Source organism: Chamaea fasciata, unplaced genomic scaffold, assembly GCF_029207755.1.
Source record: "Chamaea fasciata isolate MVZ Bird 193981 ecotype frontalis unplaced genomic scaffold, bChaFas1.0.hap1 SCAF_22, whole genome shotgun sequence".
Lineage (NCBI taxonomy): Eukaryota > Metazoa > Chordata > Aves > Passeriformes > Sylviidae > Chamaea > Chamaea fasciata.
In genome coordinates this window covers 7,918,646-7,934,240 of record NW_027094107.1, presented here as the reverse complement: position 1 = coordinate 7,934,240, position 15,595 = coordinate 7,918,646, and the positions used below count along the sequence as shown (strand labels likewise).

General features: G+C 44.2%; 1 protein-coding gene across 1 annotated transcript in view; it reads right to left on the bottom strand.

Moving 5' to 3' along the window:
* The window catches only part of COL4A6 (collagen type IV alpha 6 chain), a 36,754-nt gene that overhangs the window by 9,174 nt on the left and 11,985 nt on the right, over positions 1–15,595 (bottom strand). The window contains exons 13-31 of the mRNA XM_066202744.1: positions 14,979–15,032; positions 13,628–13,697; positions 12,733–12,843; positions 11,824–11,973; positions 10,424–10,528; positions 9,432–9,592; positions 8,284–8,463; positions 7,531–7,714; positions 6,796–6,867; positions 6,292–6,399; positions 5,350–5,571; positions 4,951–5,112; positions 2,839–3,009; positions 2,014–2,157; positions 1,629–1,754; positions 1,137–1,318; positions 941–1,004; positions 380–454; positions 64–171 (exon numbers count right to left, since the gene is read on the bottom strand). Of these exons, the coding sequence (XP_066058841.1) occupies positions 64–171; positions 380–454; positions 941–1,004; positions 1,137–1,318; positions 1,629–1,754; positions 2,014–2,157; positions 2,839–3,009; positions 4,951–5,112; positions 5,350–5,571; positions 6,292–6,399; positions 6,796–6,867; positions 7,531–7,714; positions 8,284–8,463; positions 9,432–9,592; positions 10,424–10,528; positions 11,824–11,973; positions 12,733–12,843; positions 13,628–13,697; positions 14,979–15,032 (2,449 nt within the window). The remainder of the gene's footprint in view (positions 1–63; positions 172–379; positions 455–940; positions 1,005–1,136; positions 1,319–1,628; positions 1,755–2,013; positions 2,158–2,838; positions 3,010–4,950; positions 5,113–5,349; positions 5,572–6,291; positions 6,400–6,795; positions 6,868–7,530; positions 7,715–8,283; positions 8,464–9,431; positions 9,593–10,423; positions 10,529–11,823; positions 11,974–12,732; positions 12,844–13,627; positions 13,698–14,978; positions 15,033–15,595) is intronic.

Sequence of the window (15,595 nt, the reverse complement as noted above, 5' to 3'; positions counted from 1 at the left end):
AAGCACCAAGGTGAGGTTGTCATAGTCACAACACAAACTGCAGAACCTGGCTCAGTCCAGTACCTGCTGGTCCTTCTTGGCCAAGGTCTCCTGGGCTGCCTTTGGGTCCGTTCAGCCCAGTGTTTCCTGGGTAGCCTGGTTCACCCTTGAGCCCTTCTCTCCCTCTCTCTCCTAAAGGACAGAAACATAGATTATAAACACAGGATAGAAACGTGCCAGCATTAGAACGGGGCTGGTCTCAGATCATCCAATTTGTGCCCCACCTGGATTGCAGACTCCTCAGACCTCACTTTTAGGATTACAAAAATACCCGGGTTTGGCAATGCCAACCTGTTAAGTCTACAGAATTTTGCGTTCTTGAAGTCAAGGTCTACTTTACCTGGAAACCCTGGGTCTCCTCTCTCTCCTTTTGGTCCAGCAATGCCAGGAACACCAGCAGACTCTCCCTGATCACCTGGAAAAGAAAGGAAAGGCCATTCTGTCATTGACTATGGACATCAATTTCCAGGGTTTGTTCAAGGAAACAAACCTTGCCACATTTCAAATTCACGGCGCGAACAAAGACGATAGCAAACGATGCACCTGAGTCTGAAAATGCTCATAACTATCAATGGATGCAGATCCACTCATGCAAATGCACAAGACAGACATTTACAGGTAATTCCCCAACATCCTGCGCTTCTGACATGAGGAGATGAGAGAAAAGGGTCCCTCCTGCTCTGCCCAACAGGCTTCACACAGTGCTGTGGCCAAACTTTCAGAGGAGCATCAAGTGTTTAGGTTTGGGATGGGTCTTGTCTCAACAAAGCCTCTTACAAGGGGATGGTACTTGGAGCCAGTAACTGGAGAGCAGTGGAAACTTCCAGAACATCACTTATTCTGTTGTCTCATTAATATTACTCATTAATATTAGGAGCGTGGATAATGAAAGATGTTTTACCCTTTGGACCAGGAAGGCCAATAGGTCCTGGGAATCCAAGTGTTCCTGTGGTGCCATCTGAACCCTGAAAGAAACCAACCCAAGCGAAATTAATCTTTGCTCTTTGTTCTTGGGTCGTGTGGAATAACAGAACACAAAGGTGTAGGAAGAAATACTATGACCCAGAGAAGAAGATGATGCTTAAGGAGGTATTTACCCTCTCTCCTGGCATTCCTGGGAATCCCATGATACCATGTACACCCTTCTGTCCTGGCAGGCCAGGGGTTCCGGGGGGCCCAGGGAAGCCTGGCTCACCATGGACACCTCTCTCCCTGCTGGGTGACCCGGCTGGGCCAGGGACACCAGGCTGTCCACGGCTTCCTGGGCTTCCTTTATCACCTGGGTAACAGAAGAGTGGAATTTCATTCAGTAATACAGACATCCAGCTCACTTGGGTCAGTTGACCTGCTACCCTAAACGCCCCTAAAGAGAACGAAGAGATGGCATTAGATCTACAGGACAGAACTGCAAAGGAAAACGGTCTTCTCCAAATTCAGAACTGCCATGTACAAGCCTTGCTAGAATGGGAATGGCAGAACAGAGCACAGTAACACTGTAGGCACTGCCAAAAGTGTTATCAGCTCCACTGATAAGGAGCCCAGATACTGAAAAACTGATAGCGGCAACTAACTGCAATGTTGTGAAATACCTCTAGGTCCTGGGAATCCTCCAAGTCCAGCTAATCCAGGATCTCCTTTGTCTCCTTTGATCTGCAGTGCCTGTTCTGCAGTCCCAATGACAGGAAGGCCTGGTGGACCTATTTCACCTCTGTCACCTGAAGGAATAAAAAGTCAGGAAATCTTGAAAAATAATCTGGATTAAATACAGATTTAAATAAATCTAAATAAAGCAGAGAGAACAACAGAACTTCCCTGTCTCCTGATGCGAATTCATTGGCAATCTTTGGTAAAGAGGCCAAAGTATTGAAAAATAGAAGACTGCAATATTTAGAAGAATGATACCAGACACAGACATCTCAGAACCGCCTCCTTTCTGCTGCACAGTCAGCAAAAGCCATTCAAGCTGTTCCTCACCTTTTGGACCTTGAAGTCCCACAACTCCTGGACTTCCTTTTCCTCCAGCTGTGCCAGGAGTTCCTTTAAGCCCATTCACTCCAGGGACACCAGGCAGCCCTGGCATGCCAGGGAAACCAAGCAGGCCAGAAGATCCTTTCTCACCTGCAGAGAAATGTTGAGAAATAAGAAGGGAATAAATATCAGTGTCTCCTGGTAGACTGCACGCCCACCCTGGGGCAGGTGGAGGCTGCCTGGGTGTGGCCAGTCACCCAAATCTGGGAATTTAAAGAAGCACATGGCACAGGCACAGCGCTGTCACTTCTGTCCCAGCTCTCAATACTTTCAACCAGCACTTCTCAGTTCACCTTTGAGAGCCTGGTCCTCCTTCCAGTGGAGACCACACACAGTCAATTTCCAAGAGAACAACATGCAGTTCCACAGCTCTATTGCTTTGTGTTATTCTCCAGGAAACCAACTACTGCGTTGGTGCTCAAGGATCACACAGTTTGTGAATTTTTATTTCCCGTTTGATTTGGGCTTGATTCTCTCCCTTCTTTCTATAAATTTCATTCACTGTTCATTTCTTTACACAGTCCTTTGTCCACAAGAACCTAAGACCTTCAAGACAGATTTCCTTATGAATGTTATTTGATAATTAAATCCATCATTTGTAACTCAGCGCCAAAACAAATGGATTCATTTACGGGATTCGTTTCCTTTCAGCAGGGGAATTTTGGGCCTAAAATCAGTACCAGCAAGGTTGGGGTTTGTTTGTTTGTTTGTTTTTGGTTGTTTTTTTTTTTTTTTTTGTGGGCACAGCAATCTCAAGACTGAAACACTTACCTTTTGGCCCAGAGAAACCTGGACGTCCATCCTGACCAAAAGGCCCAGGTGGGCCTAAGAATCCTCTTTCCCCAGGAGATCCTGGAGCACCATCAAGACCTGGGAAGCCTTTCATTCCAGCAGGGCCTTGTGGTCCTACATCCCCAGCCACACCTTTGGCTCCAGGAGGTCCTGCATCAACACAAGAAAGAACTCAGCAGAGGATATGGCACAAAATCTTGCCCAGCTCTTTAAACACAGCGTTGTTTTTAAGGACAAATGGACCTTATGGCACATGCAGCCTACTGGAAGGCATAAAGCTTAGAACTGCAAAAGCATTAGTCATCTAAAAATAAAATACCTACAGGGAGGGTTACTGCCTACATCACTACACAACTGGCAAGAGTGAAACCCCTTATGATGAGTCCGTTTCTGACCACCAGCAGTGACCTGCAATGCACAGTCTTACCTTCATCATCAAAGCAGCCAAGACTGAACGGGGAGCAGCATTAGAGCTGCTGCTCCCTACCCCGTGGTCTGGGTGAAGCAGAGATCAATCAGCTGGACAGGCTGATTTTCACAATTCTTTTTTTCAACCCTGGTAGTTGGACTGTACTTGCCAAGAGCCAATTGCTCGCTACAGGAACAAGCTGGTTGTGCTGTCACAAAACCAATTCCATATGCACTGGTTTGCCTCTAAGTGTTTCTAGCTGAAGCTTTGAAATGGTTCACAATTTTAGACAAAGGCTCAAACCATTGAAAACAGAATGCTCAGATCCAAAGGAATGGAGAGAAGGGAAACTCAGGCGGCTTCTGAAAAATTTCGTTTGCAGCAGTAGCAGTCAAGATTGGAGCTCTGTTATACTCAGGGCTTTATGCTACAACCCAGCATTTTTTAAAGCAGATGAAAGAGGACCTGCCTTATTTAAAAAGACAAAGAAAACACACACACACTTAAAATCTCTGCATATTAATGATTTTCTTATAGGCTTGAGACTTTGTTACTGTCTGAGCATTCTCATCACAATGGTCCTTTGCCTTCTGCTTTGATTAGCAACGATAAGGGGTATCACCTATGGTCAATGCAATTCCTGTAGCATTAAAAGCTGGGTTGTTAGTCCAGGAGCTTTTATGCTACACTGCATTTTCTCACCTTGACAGCCTATGTGAAGAACCCATAACCAAACAGTGTGACATCAGAAATGGAGAGTTGATGATAAATGGAATAGAAACATGGTGAAAGGAAAAAACAGACAAAATATGTGAACAGAAAGAACGAGGCTACAAAGGAAATTAATGATTCAGGGAGACAACAGCTGCAAAAAAACCCCTTAGCTATTTGGAGCTTATCATCCTAGCAATGGGAGGTCTATAAAAACAGTTGAAGAAAAGTCAAATATGGCATACAAACCATAAATGTAAAACGATAGAGAGGCAGAAGGAATGCTAATATTAAAATTTAAAAAAAAGATTTAAAACTCTCTATTTTTCATGTCAGGTGATGTTACTGCTTTCATCTGTTGCCACTGTCATTCTGCATGTCAGAAGAGCACTTTTATACCCCAGACCATCCTCTACCAATTCCCAGGTCTCTCTTTGCTTGGCTCTCAAGTCTCATAAACTGTTATGAAACACTTTAGTCAGTGCAGCTTGACAGATACTGCTATACTCAAGTGGTGTTTTTTTTTTCCTCTGCAGTGAAGGCAAATAAAGCTCTCTTCTGTCCCAGCAAAGAGAAAGACAGAGAAGACAATGCCTGTCCTGAGAAAGCCAACAATTTTCCAATCTAAATCACATTTCAAGCAACCTCACACAATAGAAATTAATTGTCGTGAAAATGGGAAATGAAGATTAGTCAATGATAAAGCTAACATGTTAAAGGTGATAAAGATATTAAAAACATCAGGACAGTTAAGATGCTTTGTTCTATCTCTCTGCTGTACTTTCTACAGCACTGGGGTGACATTTCCCAGCAGGAACTGCCCAGCAGTCAGAGCCAACAGGCTCAAATTCTGCCCTGTCACCCCTAACCTGAGGTGAGAGATCACTCTGAGCAAATTCCAAACTTCTCCCACGCTTCAACACCACAGAGCTCAGCTCAGCCCCTTGTCTTCATCTGAAACCATCCCATACCTGGTGCTCCTGCCAGGCCAGCTGAGCCCAAGGGTCCTGGCTTTCCCTTGATGCCAAAAGGACCTCCAGGGCCAGGAGGTCCCCTCAATCCAGGGACTCCTGAATAGCCTGGATGACCCTGTTCACCTTTAACACCCAGCAGGCCTGGTCTTCCATCCAGCCCTGGAAACAGACAGGTGGGAGGTTACAGAACAAATAAAGCAAAATTCACACTTTTAATTTAAAAGGGAGTTTTAATAAAAGCCTTTGGGTTGCGTTAGATTCTAACAGAAAGCCAGCAAATCACCATCTATGAGCAGCTCAGTGGTGCTGCATTATCTAAAAGCGACTGGAAAGAGGAAGGGTCCTTGAAAGAAAACCAGTTTGATATTCCCAGACAGAAGCAGTATCAGTGCTTACCTTTTGGTCCTGGAAATCCAATATCACCTGTAAGGCCTTTGTCTCCTGGGAGTCCAGGTCTGCCACGCTCTCCCAGGGTTCCACTCTCAGCACCAAATACATCTCCAGGTGATCCTTTGCTTCCAGCTAAGCCTGAAGCTCCCATTTTCCCAGGCAAACCATCTGTTCCATCCAGTCCTGGAAGTCCTTGTGAGCCTTGCTCTCCTCGAGGTCCAGGGAAGCCTGAAAGAGAAGACCCGCAAAAGTCACTCAGCAGGAGTACAGAATACTGCTTCCAACAGCATCTCAAATAAAAGATACATTTTAAAAATTTCCGTGAGAGAAAAAGTTGCCTGGAAAGTTGCAAAATATTTCGGCGCTAAATCAGAAACAATAATTGATGACAGGAAGTGATGAAACTTTTGAAAGGTTTAGGGTTTTGGGGGTTTTTTTTCAAGAAAAGAATTGTGTAGAAGTGTGGAGGAGCTGCAGCTATATAAAGCATTCCAAGCTTGGTTTCACTAGGAGGCAGGTCAAGCAAAAGGACAAAACCCCTAACCCTCATCACCTTTGCTTCCTGCTCTTCCTTTACACAACCATCAGAAATTCCCATGGCTAAAATGAGCCCAGTCACTGCACACAGTGTGCCTGTACCAGGGTAACACAGGGCTTAAAATAAGGGTTACACTAAACTTGTGGTTAACCTAAACTGGAAGAAATGGTCTCTGCAGAAACAAACTGTTGACTGTCCTCTTTTCTCCCAGCAGTGATACAGGGTTATATGCAGGTGATAAACATCCTGAATATTTCCTTGGTTTCCTCCCAAGCTGCAGTCCCTTGCATTTGCAAGGAGCACAGTGGAACACACTCAATGGAGCATCAAGGAGGTCAGATAACTCTTCTGATAAAGAATTGTACACATTGATCAGACAATAATAAGAACTCCAGCAACTTCCCTCTTACCAGGTTCCCCTTGCAAGCCCATTATTCCTGGAGACCCTGGCTGTCCCTTAGACCCATGTAACCCAGGTTGGCCTGGAATGCCAGAAAAGCCTTTGCTGCCTTTGGGACCTAAGGGTAAAAAATGTATTAATTAATAATATCAACAAACGAACAGCAGAAGACAAAAACACAGCACAAGAAAACAGGATCAGATCTTTTCTGGATACACAGTTTAAGCTAAATAAAGTCTCAAAGCTCTGGCTGTTCATGAGCTACATGAACACAGAAGCAGAGGGTTTGTGTTCAAGGCTACATGAAGGCTAAAAAATGGTGCAGTCAAGATGATCCCACGTGGAATTTAGGCATCATCACTTGGGGAAAAAAAAGGACATTGTTCTGCCAGTTAACCCTCTGGAATAACTCTCACTTGGAGGAGGATTAATTAGGAGGAGTTATGTTCCTTGGGGACGGAGTGCTGCTTGGCAGTCAGCCAGTGCATTTCATCACATCACCTTGTGTCCCTACCTGGCAGACCTGGAAATCCAGGGTTCCCTGGGGGCCCATATGCTCCAGGAACTATGCAGGGCAAGGTGATACCTACAACAAAGAAACACTGAGCTTGCACACAGCCCCTTTTCACAGTGTCATAAGTACATTTCCTATTATCGGCTTTTTGCAAATATTAAAAATGAATGCTGTATGTGTCATGTTAGAAAACTCTGCTGCATGAATATAGTTACTTTTATTTCTGCTATCAACAAGACTTAGAAATAGTGGTGTGATAAATACATATAGATATTTCTTGGACTATAGCATGGTCTGTAGAATGCTTTTTGTTCATGTAGCTAACTCAGAAGAACAGTAATCAGGAAATTCCCCCACATTCTTGGACTATCTGGATGAAGATAATGGTGACAGACCCCAGAACTCCAAAGGAAGAATTTACTGATCCTGTTATCAGGGAGTGGGATGACAGGATGGAGCCACAAGGAGAACTAAAAATGTGATCTGCTTGCTGCATGTGATCCATTCTGCTTGAGTATTTATTATTATCTGTATCCTCCTGAACATGAAAACTTGAGAAAGCTCTGCCTGCTTTGTGAGGCCTGGTGAGCCCACAGACGAGTTTCAGTTAATTTGAAGAGCAGTCTTTGGTCTAATGCAATCCTCTGGCCTGGCCACAGGCACTGCAATAAATTGAGTACCATTGGACTTGCAGCTTTAGCCTTTTAAAGTGGGAGCAGAGCCAGCAAGACCTACCTGGAGGGCCTGGAAGACCTGGCTGTCCTGGAAATCCATCTATTCCAGTGTCACCTGGTGCTCCACGAACTCCACTAGGACCTGGGTATCCAATGCCAGGAGAACCAGGCTCTCCTCGATGGCCCTTGGAGCCAGGTAATCCTGGCAGACCTTTTTCACCTGGGAAACCCAGTCCACCATCACCCTGTGCACAGCAAAGACAGTTACAGCTGAAAAATCAAAGGGATGCAGAAAGAATACCCACCACTCTCATTTTAAAAAGTGTGTGAGAGTTTGGTGGGTTATGTGCAAGGTTCAGGTGAGCCTGAAAATATATATGGAAACCACTATAAATTATCCATCTTCATTTTAAAATGCAGCAAAACTTAGTGACTATTACAAAGAATATTTTACATTGTATTTGCCAAAATGCAGCTATTACAGATTCTGAAACACATTTACTTACTTTTTCATTGATCAGGTTCTGGTGTGATATTTTTATTTCAAGATTTCACTCCTAATTATGCTTATAAAGTCTTTTGTCTTTTAGGACTCAACATAGAACAGCTTTAGGGTCTACTGAAGTTTATCTTTTGATAGAGGCATTAGGAATGTCAATTATTAATCCTTACCAAGACAAATCTGAGCTCGGGGACTCTGAGCTTTCCATATATTTGAGGATTTACCACAGGGCTCACTAATCTGCCAGGCCTGGCTGTTTTCTCTGCTCATTATTAGCTCTGAAGCAGTGCTGCTGAGTTAATCTGAACTTACAGGAGGGCCTGGTGGTCCTGGCAGCCCTGGCAGCCCATCCCTGCCCGGGGTTCCTGGGGTGCCTGCAGCTCCTCCGGGCGCCGTCGCGCCGCGGTCCCCACGAGCTCCTTTCACTGTGGCATAGGATGGAGCCCCCTTTTCTCCCTTGAGGCCTGGGAGTCCTTGCTGGCCAGCTGAAGCCTACAGGTAGATAGAGGTAAAGAAGGATAAAGCAATAGATGGAGAAAAGGAATGTGCAGAGAAAAGGCTTTGCTTCTTAAAAATGTCACACGAGGCCAGGACACAATGACCAGATCAGAAAGAATCTCCAGAGGGTTTCCTGTGGTTTACACTAACTTGAGAAAGGGGGAAAGGAGTTTTTATTTGTTTGTTCTCAGCTGTTTCTACTGTCACTGCAGCTCCACAGTGGCAAGCCAAACCTTGGTAATAGTGACAGCAATCGTGAATGGCATCTGGGAACATTACATCACTCATGACATAATGAGGCCCAAGTAATGAATCTTCTTCCCTGTTGCTTGGTGTGCTGCACTTACTGACACCAATGAATGTACTCTGAAGACAAAAGACTAGTAGTATCTTCATGGACTACGATTTTCCAAAGTAAATACTCGCAATGAGCCATGCTCAGCACTTTGGGAAATCCAATTTGTTATGGTCGCTGTTTGATATAAAAGCAGAGCTCAAGGCTCATTAGCGGAGGGAGCGTACAGCAGTTAGGAAGCAGACTCCATCTGTGGAGCACAGTTTTTAGAGCTGGGAGCACTGATGTGGAAAGATCGCCCTGTTTGATTTTTCAGATCTTCTCTCCATGCATATGTGCAACTGCTTCCCCAGCCAGCCCTCACTTAGGAAGAGCTAAGCCACGTGTGCCTCCTTCCAAGAAATCCTGGGATGAGTAACTCTTACTGCTTTTCTCTTGACTGATTAATGTGCAGTTCTCAGAATTTAAGAACCATTTGTTCTCCCCTTTTTATAGCTGATAGTATCTCTCCTTTCAGTTTCTTTACACAGATCGCTTTCTAGGTTGATGGTTTATTTGCTTGTTTTAATCCAAACAAATAGAAGCAATAATGAAAAAAAAAAAAGCGGAATTGCACATGGCCACTCCCGTAATTGACAAGAACCAGGAGAAACTCTTGCTGCCTTACCGGAGGGCCTCGCAGCCCTGGGGCTCCCACAGAGCCTGGGTCTCCACCAAGGCCCTTGGCACCAGGGACACCGGGGCTTCCTGATGGACCTGGGGGACCTGAGATGCCTTTGAGACCAGCCCTTGTAACTCCTCCGTCACAGGCACAATCACCTGCCTCTCCTGGAAAAGAGTTTCATTGAGTTTCATTTGGATAAAGACCCTTTTCAGCCTGCAAGAGCTCCAAAAGTAGTATTGGATTCAATTAAGACAAAGCCATTCTCATATAAATGGAATTTCTGCCTCCTCCGCTCAGGTGATGTGAGTGCCAGGCAAGTGGAGCTCAGGTTTTCCACAGTTTAATTCCCATGCAATGCCCACCACCAAATAACCACGTGCAGCATGGACCCCAGCACTTCTAGACCTCTTCCCAAAGGTTTAAACTTTCCTAAACAGATGAGTTTAGAGGAGTTTTAGGGAGGTCTTGTGCTTTTTAAAAGTGATAATTATCGGAGAAAACAAATCCATACTACCCTCACAGTAGGTTACAATGACCCCCTGAATTGTTACTGCCCATGGACCCAAACAATCACCAAGCACAGTGACATCTGTGTCATCATGGCTTTTGCTGGTGTCACACACTAAGACCCAAATTCTCACAATTTTTAGCACAGAGGAGAATAAAATTAAGTTTTTCTGTCATTTACAGCCCCTATTGCGAAAAAGCAGCGAACAAGATTTTATTTCTAAGTCTCATGGCTTTAAAGTGTAACTTACTTAGCTAATTTTCTGGGTCTGATATGTTTATCAGTTTATTTGCCTGAGCAGAGTAAGAAATGGGATTTCACTGACAGTGCTGGGCACAACTCTCTCTAAACTGCAAATGTTGTTGGCTCCTTCAACCCCTCCTGTGACTTGTCATAAAGACACTTACAACTCATCCCTTAGGACATTAACCACGTGTAAATGCCTTTCAGACTGCTGAAAAGCTCTCTCAAAACAAGAGTCAATTACCTTTGTAGCCTTTGGGACCCAAAGCTCCTGGCAGCCCTCTTGGCCCAGGCTCCCCCGGAGCCCCAGTCCTTCCATTCAGGATTATCACTGGGAAGAATGAAGGGCCTATATGGAGAAACAAGGCAAGGAAAAGCCATGAGAAGGTTGATCTCCAGCTCATTACTGACTTACAAAAGCAGTGATGCAACTGGCACCAGATGAAACTGCACCTGTGGATGTCACACAAGGAGATGGATCTTTGTTGGCGCCACTCATGGGCTGCAGTTCTCTGCAACATTTCCTTCTAGCTCCTCACACAGAAAAGCAAAATGCTCACAGTGGGCATGCAACAGTTTTATTCCTCTACTCTGACCAAAGAACTCACCAAACTGTGGACAAAGAAGGGCAAATGGCTTCCATTCAATGGTGGCAGCTTGGCAAAGATACTGAAAGGAGAAAGGGCTAAGGGGACTTTCCCCGTCCCTCCCTTCATGACTGCAGGACTGTTGTCTACATCTCTTTATATGCTGAATAGAATGAAGCAGAAGCTGATGGAAACAGCAGCAGAAAGCAATCAAACATGATCTAAACCTACAGTGTGTGAAAGCCCTTCCCCTGCGTGCCAGCAGAGGGATGGAGTGCTGACCAGCACCGTCTGATGCTCCACGGAAACAAACTGCAGCCATCAGCTCAACACAGCCACAGCGGCTTCACAGGCTCTGCACAAAGGTGAGCCACACTGGACTAGCAAACAGTTATTGCTAAGAGAACACTGATTTCTTCTCCACAGAAAGCCTTTTTATCAGACCATGCTCGCTGTCTTCATCGCTGGAGTGTCTCCTGTTGTGAAGGGTTGGCTCAAAAAAAAAAACAGCTGATGGCAGAATGGTAAAACACAGTTTGGTAAACTGAACCCTGATCCTGTAATATTCAATTTCTGAGGAAAACAAAACAGTGCCCAATTCATTTAATCAGGACATCCATACAAATGAACATGTAAGAACAAAATCCCATTTCCTTAGGTCTGGAAACTGTCTCTTCAGGTATCCTGTGTGACTCCTGGTACCCAAACTACCTGCTCACATTTGTCTCAGGTGTTCATAAGGTCATGGTCTGTTCTTTACCTCAGAGAACAGGAAACTAGCCTAGACCTTCCAATTCCTTTGTATTATAAATTGTGTCTACACAACTTTGTGCTTCAGTCTCTCTAATTAACAATAATTAAGTCTATTGTCTTACTTTATAGCAGTGTCTACTGATATATATAAGTTTGTGAGCCACAATCACAACGAGTTGTCAGCCAAACATTTACAATTTACAGATGAACAATCCTTGCTGGCAAAGAACTAAATATATAAATGATTATTTATCCCATTTCACTCTGAATCCAACACAAAAATAGATGTAAAAATTCTACCTACGTGGTGCACCAGGCAATCCTGGTGCTCCTGGTACACCAGGTAATCCACCTCTGCCAGGAGGGCCTGGTATTCCAACGGTTGCTCTTCCCGGTTCTCCCACTTCACCCTTCACTCCTGGAATACCTGGAGACCCTCCAGGGCCCATTCCATCTAGACAACAACAACACAATGAGCAGTTCTCCAGCAGCAAACACAATGGAGTATTTTTAACGTTGAGATAATTACCACTGTACCCTGAACTGCAATTGTGTTAGGACAGAACAATTCTTGGTTTTACACCAAGGAGGGACGAACTGGCTCCCATTTACACACTCCTTTGGTCATCCAAAAAGCTTCACAGCATTGCATTTAAGTGATCAATCAGAAAACTATGTAAGACTGAGGGGGGTTATTTTCTGATCTTCATGGTAGTTCCTAGTCTCTGAATTATTGCAGGCCAGAATTTTCCAGATGGCATTCAAGTGAAACAAAAGTTTTTGAGTGAGATCTCGGATGGGACAAATAGGTTGCACCCCCAGTGGGTTTATCAAGCCGACCTGTTAGCTCTTTATTGCAAATATAAAAAGTGATTTAAAAATTTCAAAAACATCCATTATAATTTAAAAGGTAGGAAAAGTTCTTCCAATCAGCACATTCAAAATGGAAATCAAAGCACAGCCTCCTGTGTACACTGCCACGCTGAATATCCACGTGAGAAGACCTACCTGGGCTGCAATAATCGTGCCACTAATTCTGCTCCCAACCAAGTCAACACAACTGGCTTCCCCATGTGTCATCCCTGCCTCCTATTTCTCATGCAGCAGCCTGCAAATCAGCCAGCTGAAGGACAGGCTTGCGCCAACACCAGAAACTTCTGCACCAAACCCCCCGCAAACAGCCTGCCCTGAGCCCTGGGAGCAGCTGCTTTACCTCTCTCCAGACCTGGAAACCCTGGAGCCCCTGGAAGGCCTGGTAAACCAATGATCCCTTCATCTCCTGGAGGACCAGGTACTCCTGGGTTTCCAGGGTCACCTGGGGCACCTACCAGAGAAAGAGGAAAACAAGGAAGAAAATCTCATGTCAGGAGTTCTGCTGAAATACTGTTCAGACAATTGCTGTGGTGGCCACTGATCTCACAGACAGCAAAGGCTGCCAAGCTGTGAGCAGGAAGCCTGTTAGTCAAAGTTAAATAATATTGGGAAAAATTCCTCCTGAGCCGTTACAGAGCTTGTTTCAAATCTGACTACATGTAAAGGAGAAAGAACAGGAGAGACCATGAATTTGTTCCCTTACCTTTATGGCTTCAGAGACTGTTCCCATGCAGGCCTCAGTCAGCTGTGACATTAATTAAGCTCATTTTTCTCAACAATATTCTTACCACATTGGACAATAAATAACAGCCGAATGACATCTAGAGCACCCTTTAGCAGAAAGCCATTTTTTCCTTGGTACACTGAAGGTACCAAGTGTGTCTACAGAGCAGAGACAGCACTTGTCTGTGCTCACACACAGCCTGTCTCCCAGGCAAGACATTTCCTTCTGCCTTGAAATACATCACTCAGCAATGTGGGGATGAATGGCTTTCCTTAAATTCTGAAGTTATAAACGAAGAACTAAATATATGTGCAGCCAAACAACACAGAAATAAAGAGAAAAGAACAAGGGATGGATTAGACCCAATATACAATGTGGGAAAATGGTAAAATACAGAAGAAAGATAGAGTGGTAAATGGTAATGGTAAAGATAATGGTAAAACACAGAGAAAGAAAGTTGGATCAGAAAAGGTGCTTTAGACAAGTTCCAAAACAAAACGGAAATGTGTACCTGAAATGACTACACCTTCCCTGTCAATAATGACAGGAGGACCTGGGGGGCCAATGTCACCTACTTCACCCTGTAAAGAAAACAGATTTGGACCACACTCAGATGGGAGATGGAGAGAAGGCTGCTTGGCAGGAAGCAGACTGCACACCAGTGTCTGCAGCCATTCACTGAGTGACCAGCACTCTCTGTCTCGCTGAGGGATTCACTTTGTTCTGCTATTCATAATCATCGGCTGTCCTGACTTGTGTCGTTGTTGTCTGGTGAAACTGATGGCTGCCTCAGATAAGGTGGCTGCTGCTATCCAGCCATCCTCTGAAGGTCTGCAATTACCTCAACAGGAAGCACAGGCATGTGTATACAATGTCTACTGGAGACCAGTTATGTCAGCACACTGCCCAGTATCAGGTGGATAATATCTGTTCACTTCGTGGTAAAAGCTGCTATGAGCTATCTCATTTTTATCACTGCAGCTATCTGTTGTCTTGGAATACTGAATTTCAATAATAGAAGCTCACAGAAAAAATGGATTCCTTCATAAAATCATTCAGGTAGAACAAGCAAGTTGTGACAAACTGCAGTGTCATTCCTTCTTCTCACTGACACTCTCAAACAGTATCAGATCCTCTTTGAAATTGCAAGCACAACATTTGACTGTCATCCAAATTACCACCATATTTATCATATAAACACCATGCAGCGAGCCAAGGCAGTGCACACTTTGTTTCAGTAACACTTCTCTGTGCAGAAACATCTAATGCTACTTCTTCCACGTACTCTGCACAAAAAAATCCCTTCAGTACTTGCATTTTACAAGTCTGCAATCTTGGTGGCGGATCAGTGTTTTCACAGCAAACTACTCTCATTTTCCACTCAGTTTCCAGCTGTCTGACTGCCCAAACTGTAAGATACCCAGAAAATGTCTGCTGTCCATCACCTTTATCTAGTACAAAGAATTGTACACATTCTCAGGCTGTTCATACTTGCAGATCTGTGATCCAAGACTTCAGATTGCCTTGGCAACTCATTTATCTTAACATCAACTTGTTTCCACCTAATCTTGCCTCAACAGTCCAATAAATATGGCATTGGTGTAAGGATAAAGGAGAAAGGCTACACCTACAATTCTAAGTCATGAAGTTCAATGATTAACATGAAAAAATTATTAAAATACCTGAGCAGTCATGGCTCAGCAACTACTCATTTTTATGCTTAACAATAAAGTGAATGAGGAACTGAAACATACTGAAAATGACAGTGATATGGGAGCAAACAGGAGGGTTGATTGGAGCAATGATAGTTATTTATTCATGCAAATACCTTAAAAAACCCCAATGTCTTAGTGCAAAGTTACCTTCATGCCTTCAACTCCATCCAGTCCTGGATAGCCTGGAACACCTGGATGGCCCTGCAAAATCCCATAAGGGAACAATGACACCCAGCGAGACAAAAAGTGGCATTATTGTTTAGCTGAGACACCTACAGAGCCTGGGCTCAAATCACAAACCAAATTCTTTGGTCCTACCCAACATTTGAAGAAGAATTAAAGAAAGAGAAAAGTGATGGCATTGATTTCTCAGCACTCACAAAACACCAGAGCCACTTCAGGCCTCCTTGTGCTGTGAAGATGGTGAGAACTCATGAGCAGGCTGAGCACTTAGGAGTTCTCACAGAACTGCAGAAACGCTTGCAGAATGAAGAGTCTAAAACCTTCTTTTCCTTGTCCCACACGTTTTGCCCCCACTGTTTTGCCCTTCTAAAAAATCACTGGCATCAAAACATTTAAAGTAACACTGGGAGATGCAGGATCTACCTTTTTTTGTGGATTTTCTACTTGGCTTGACTGTTTCAATAAGGCAGGTGTATTTACACATCAGAGAACTTGAAGCCACGATATAAGGAAGTCAGTAGATCCTAAGCAGTTAGAGGGCTTCCAAATTCTCAACTACAGTAAAAAATAAAAGAAATTTC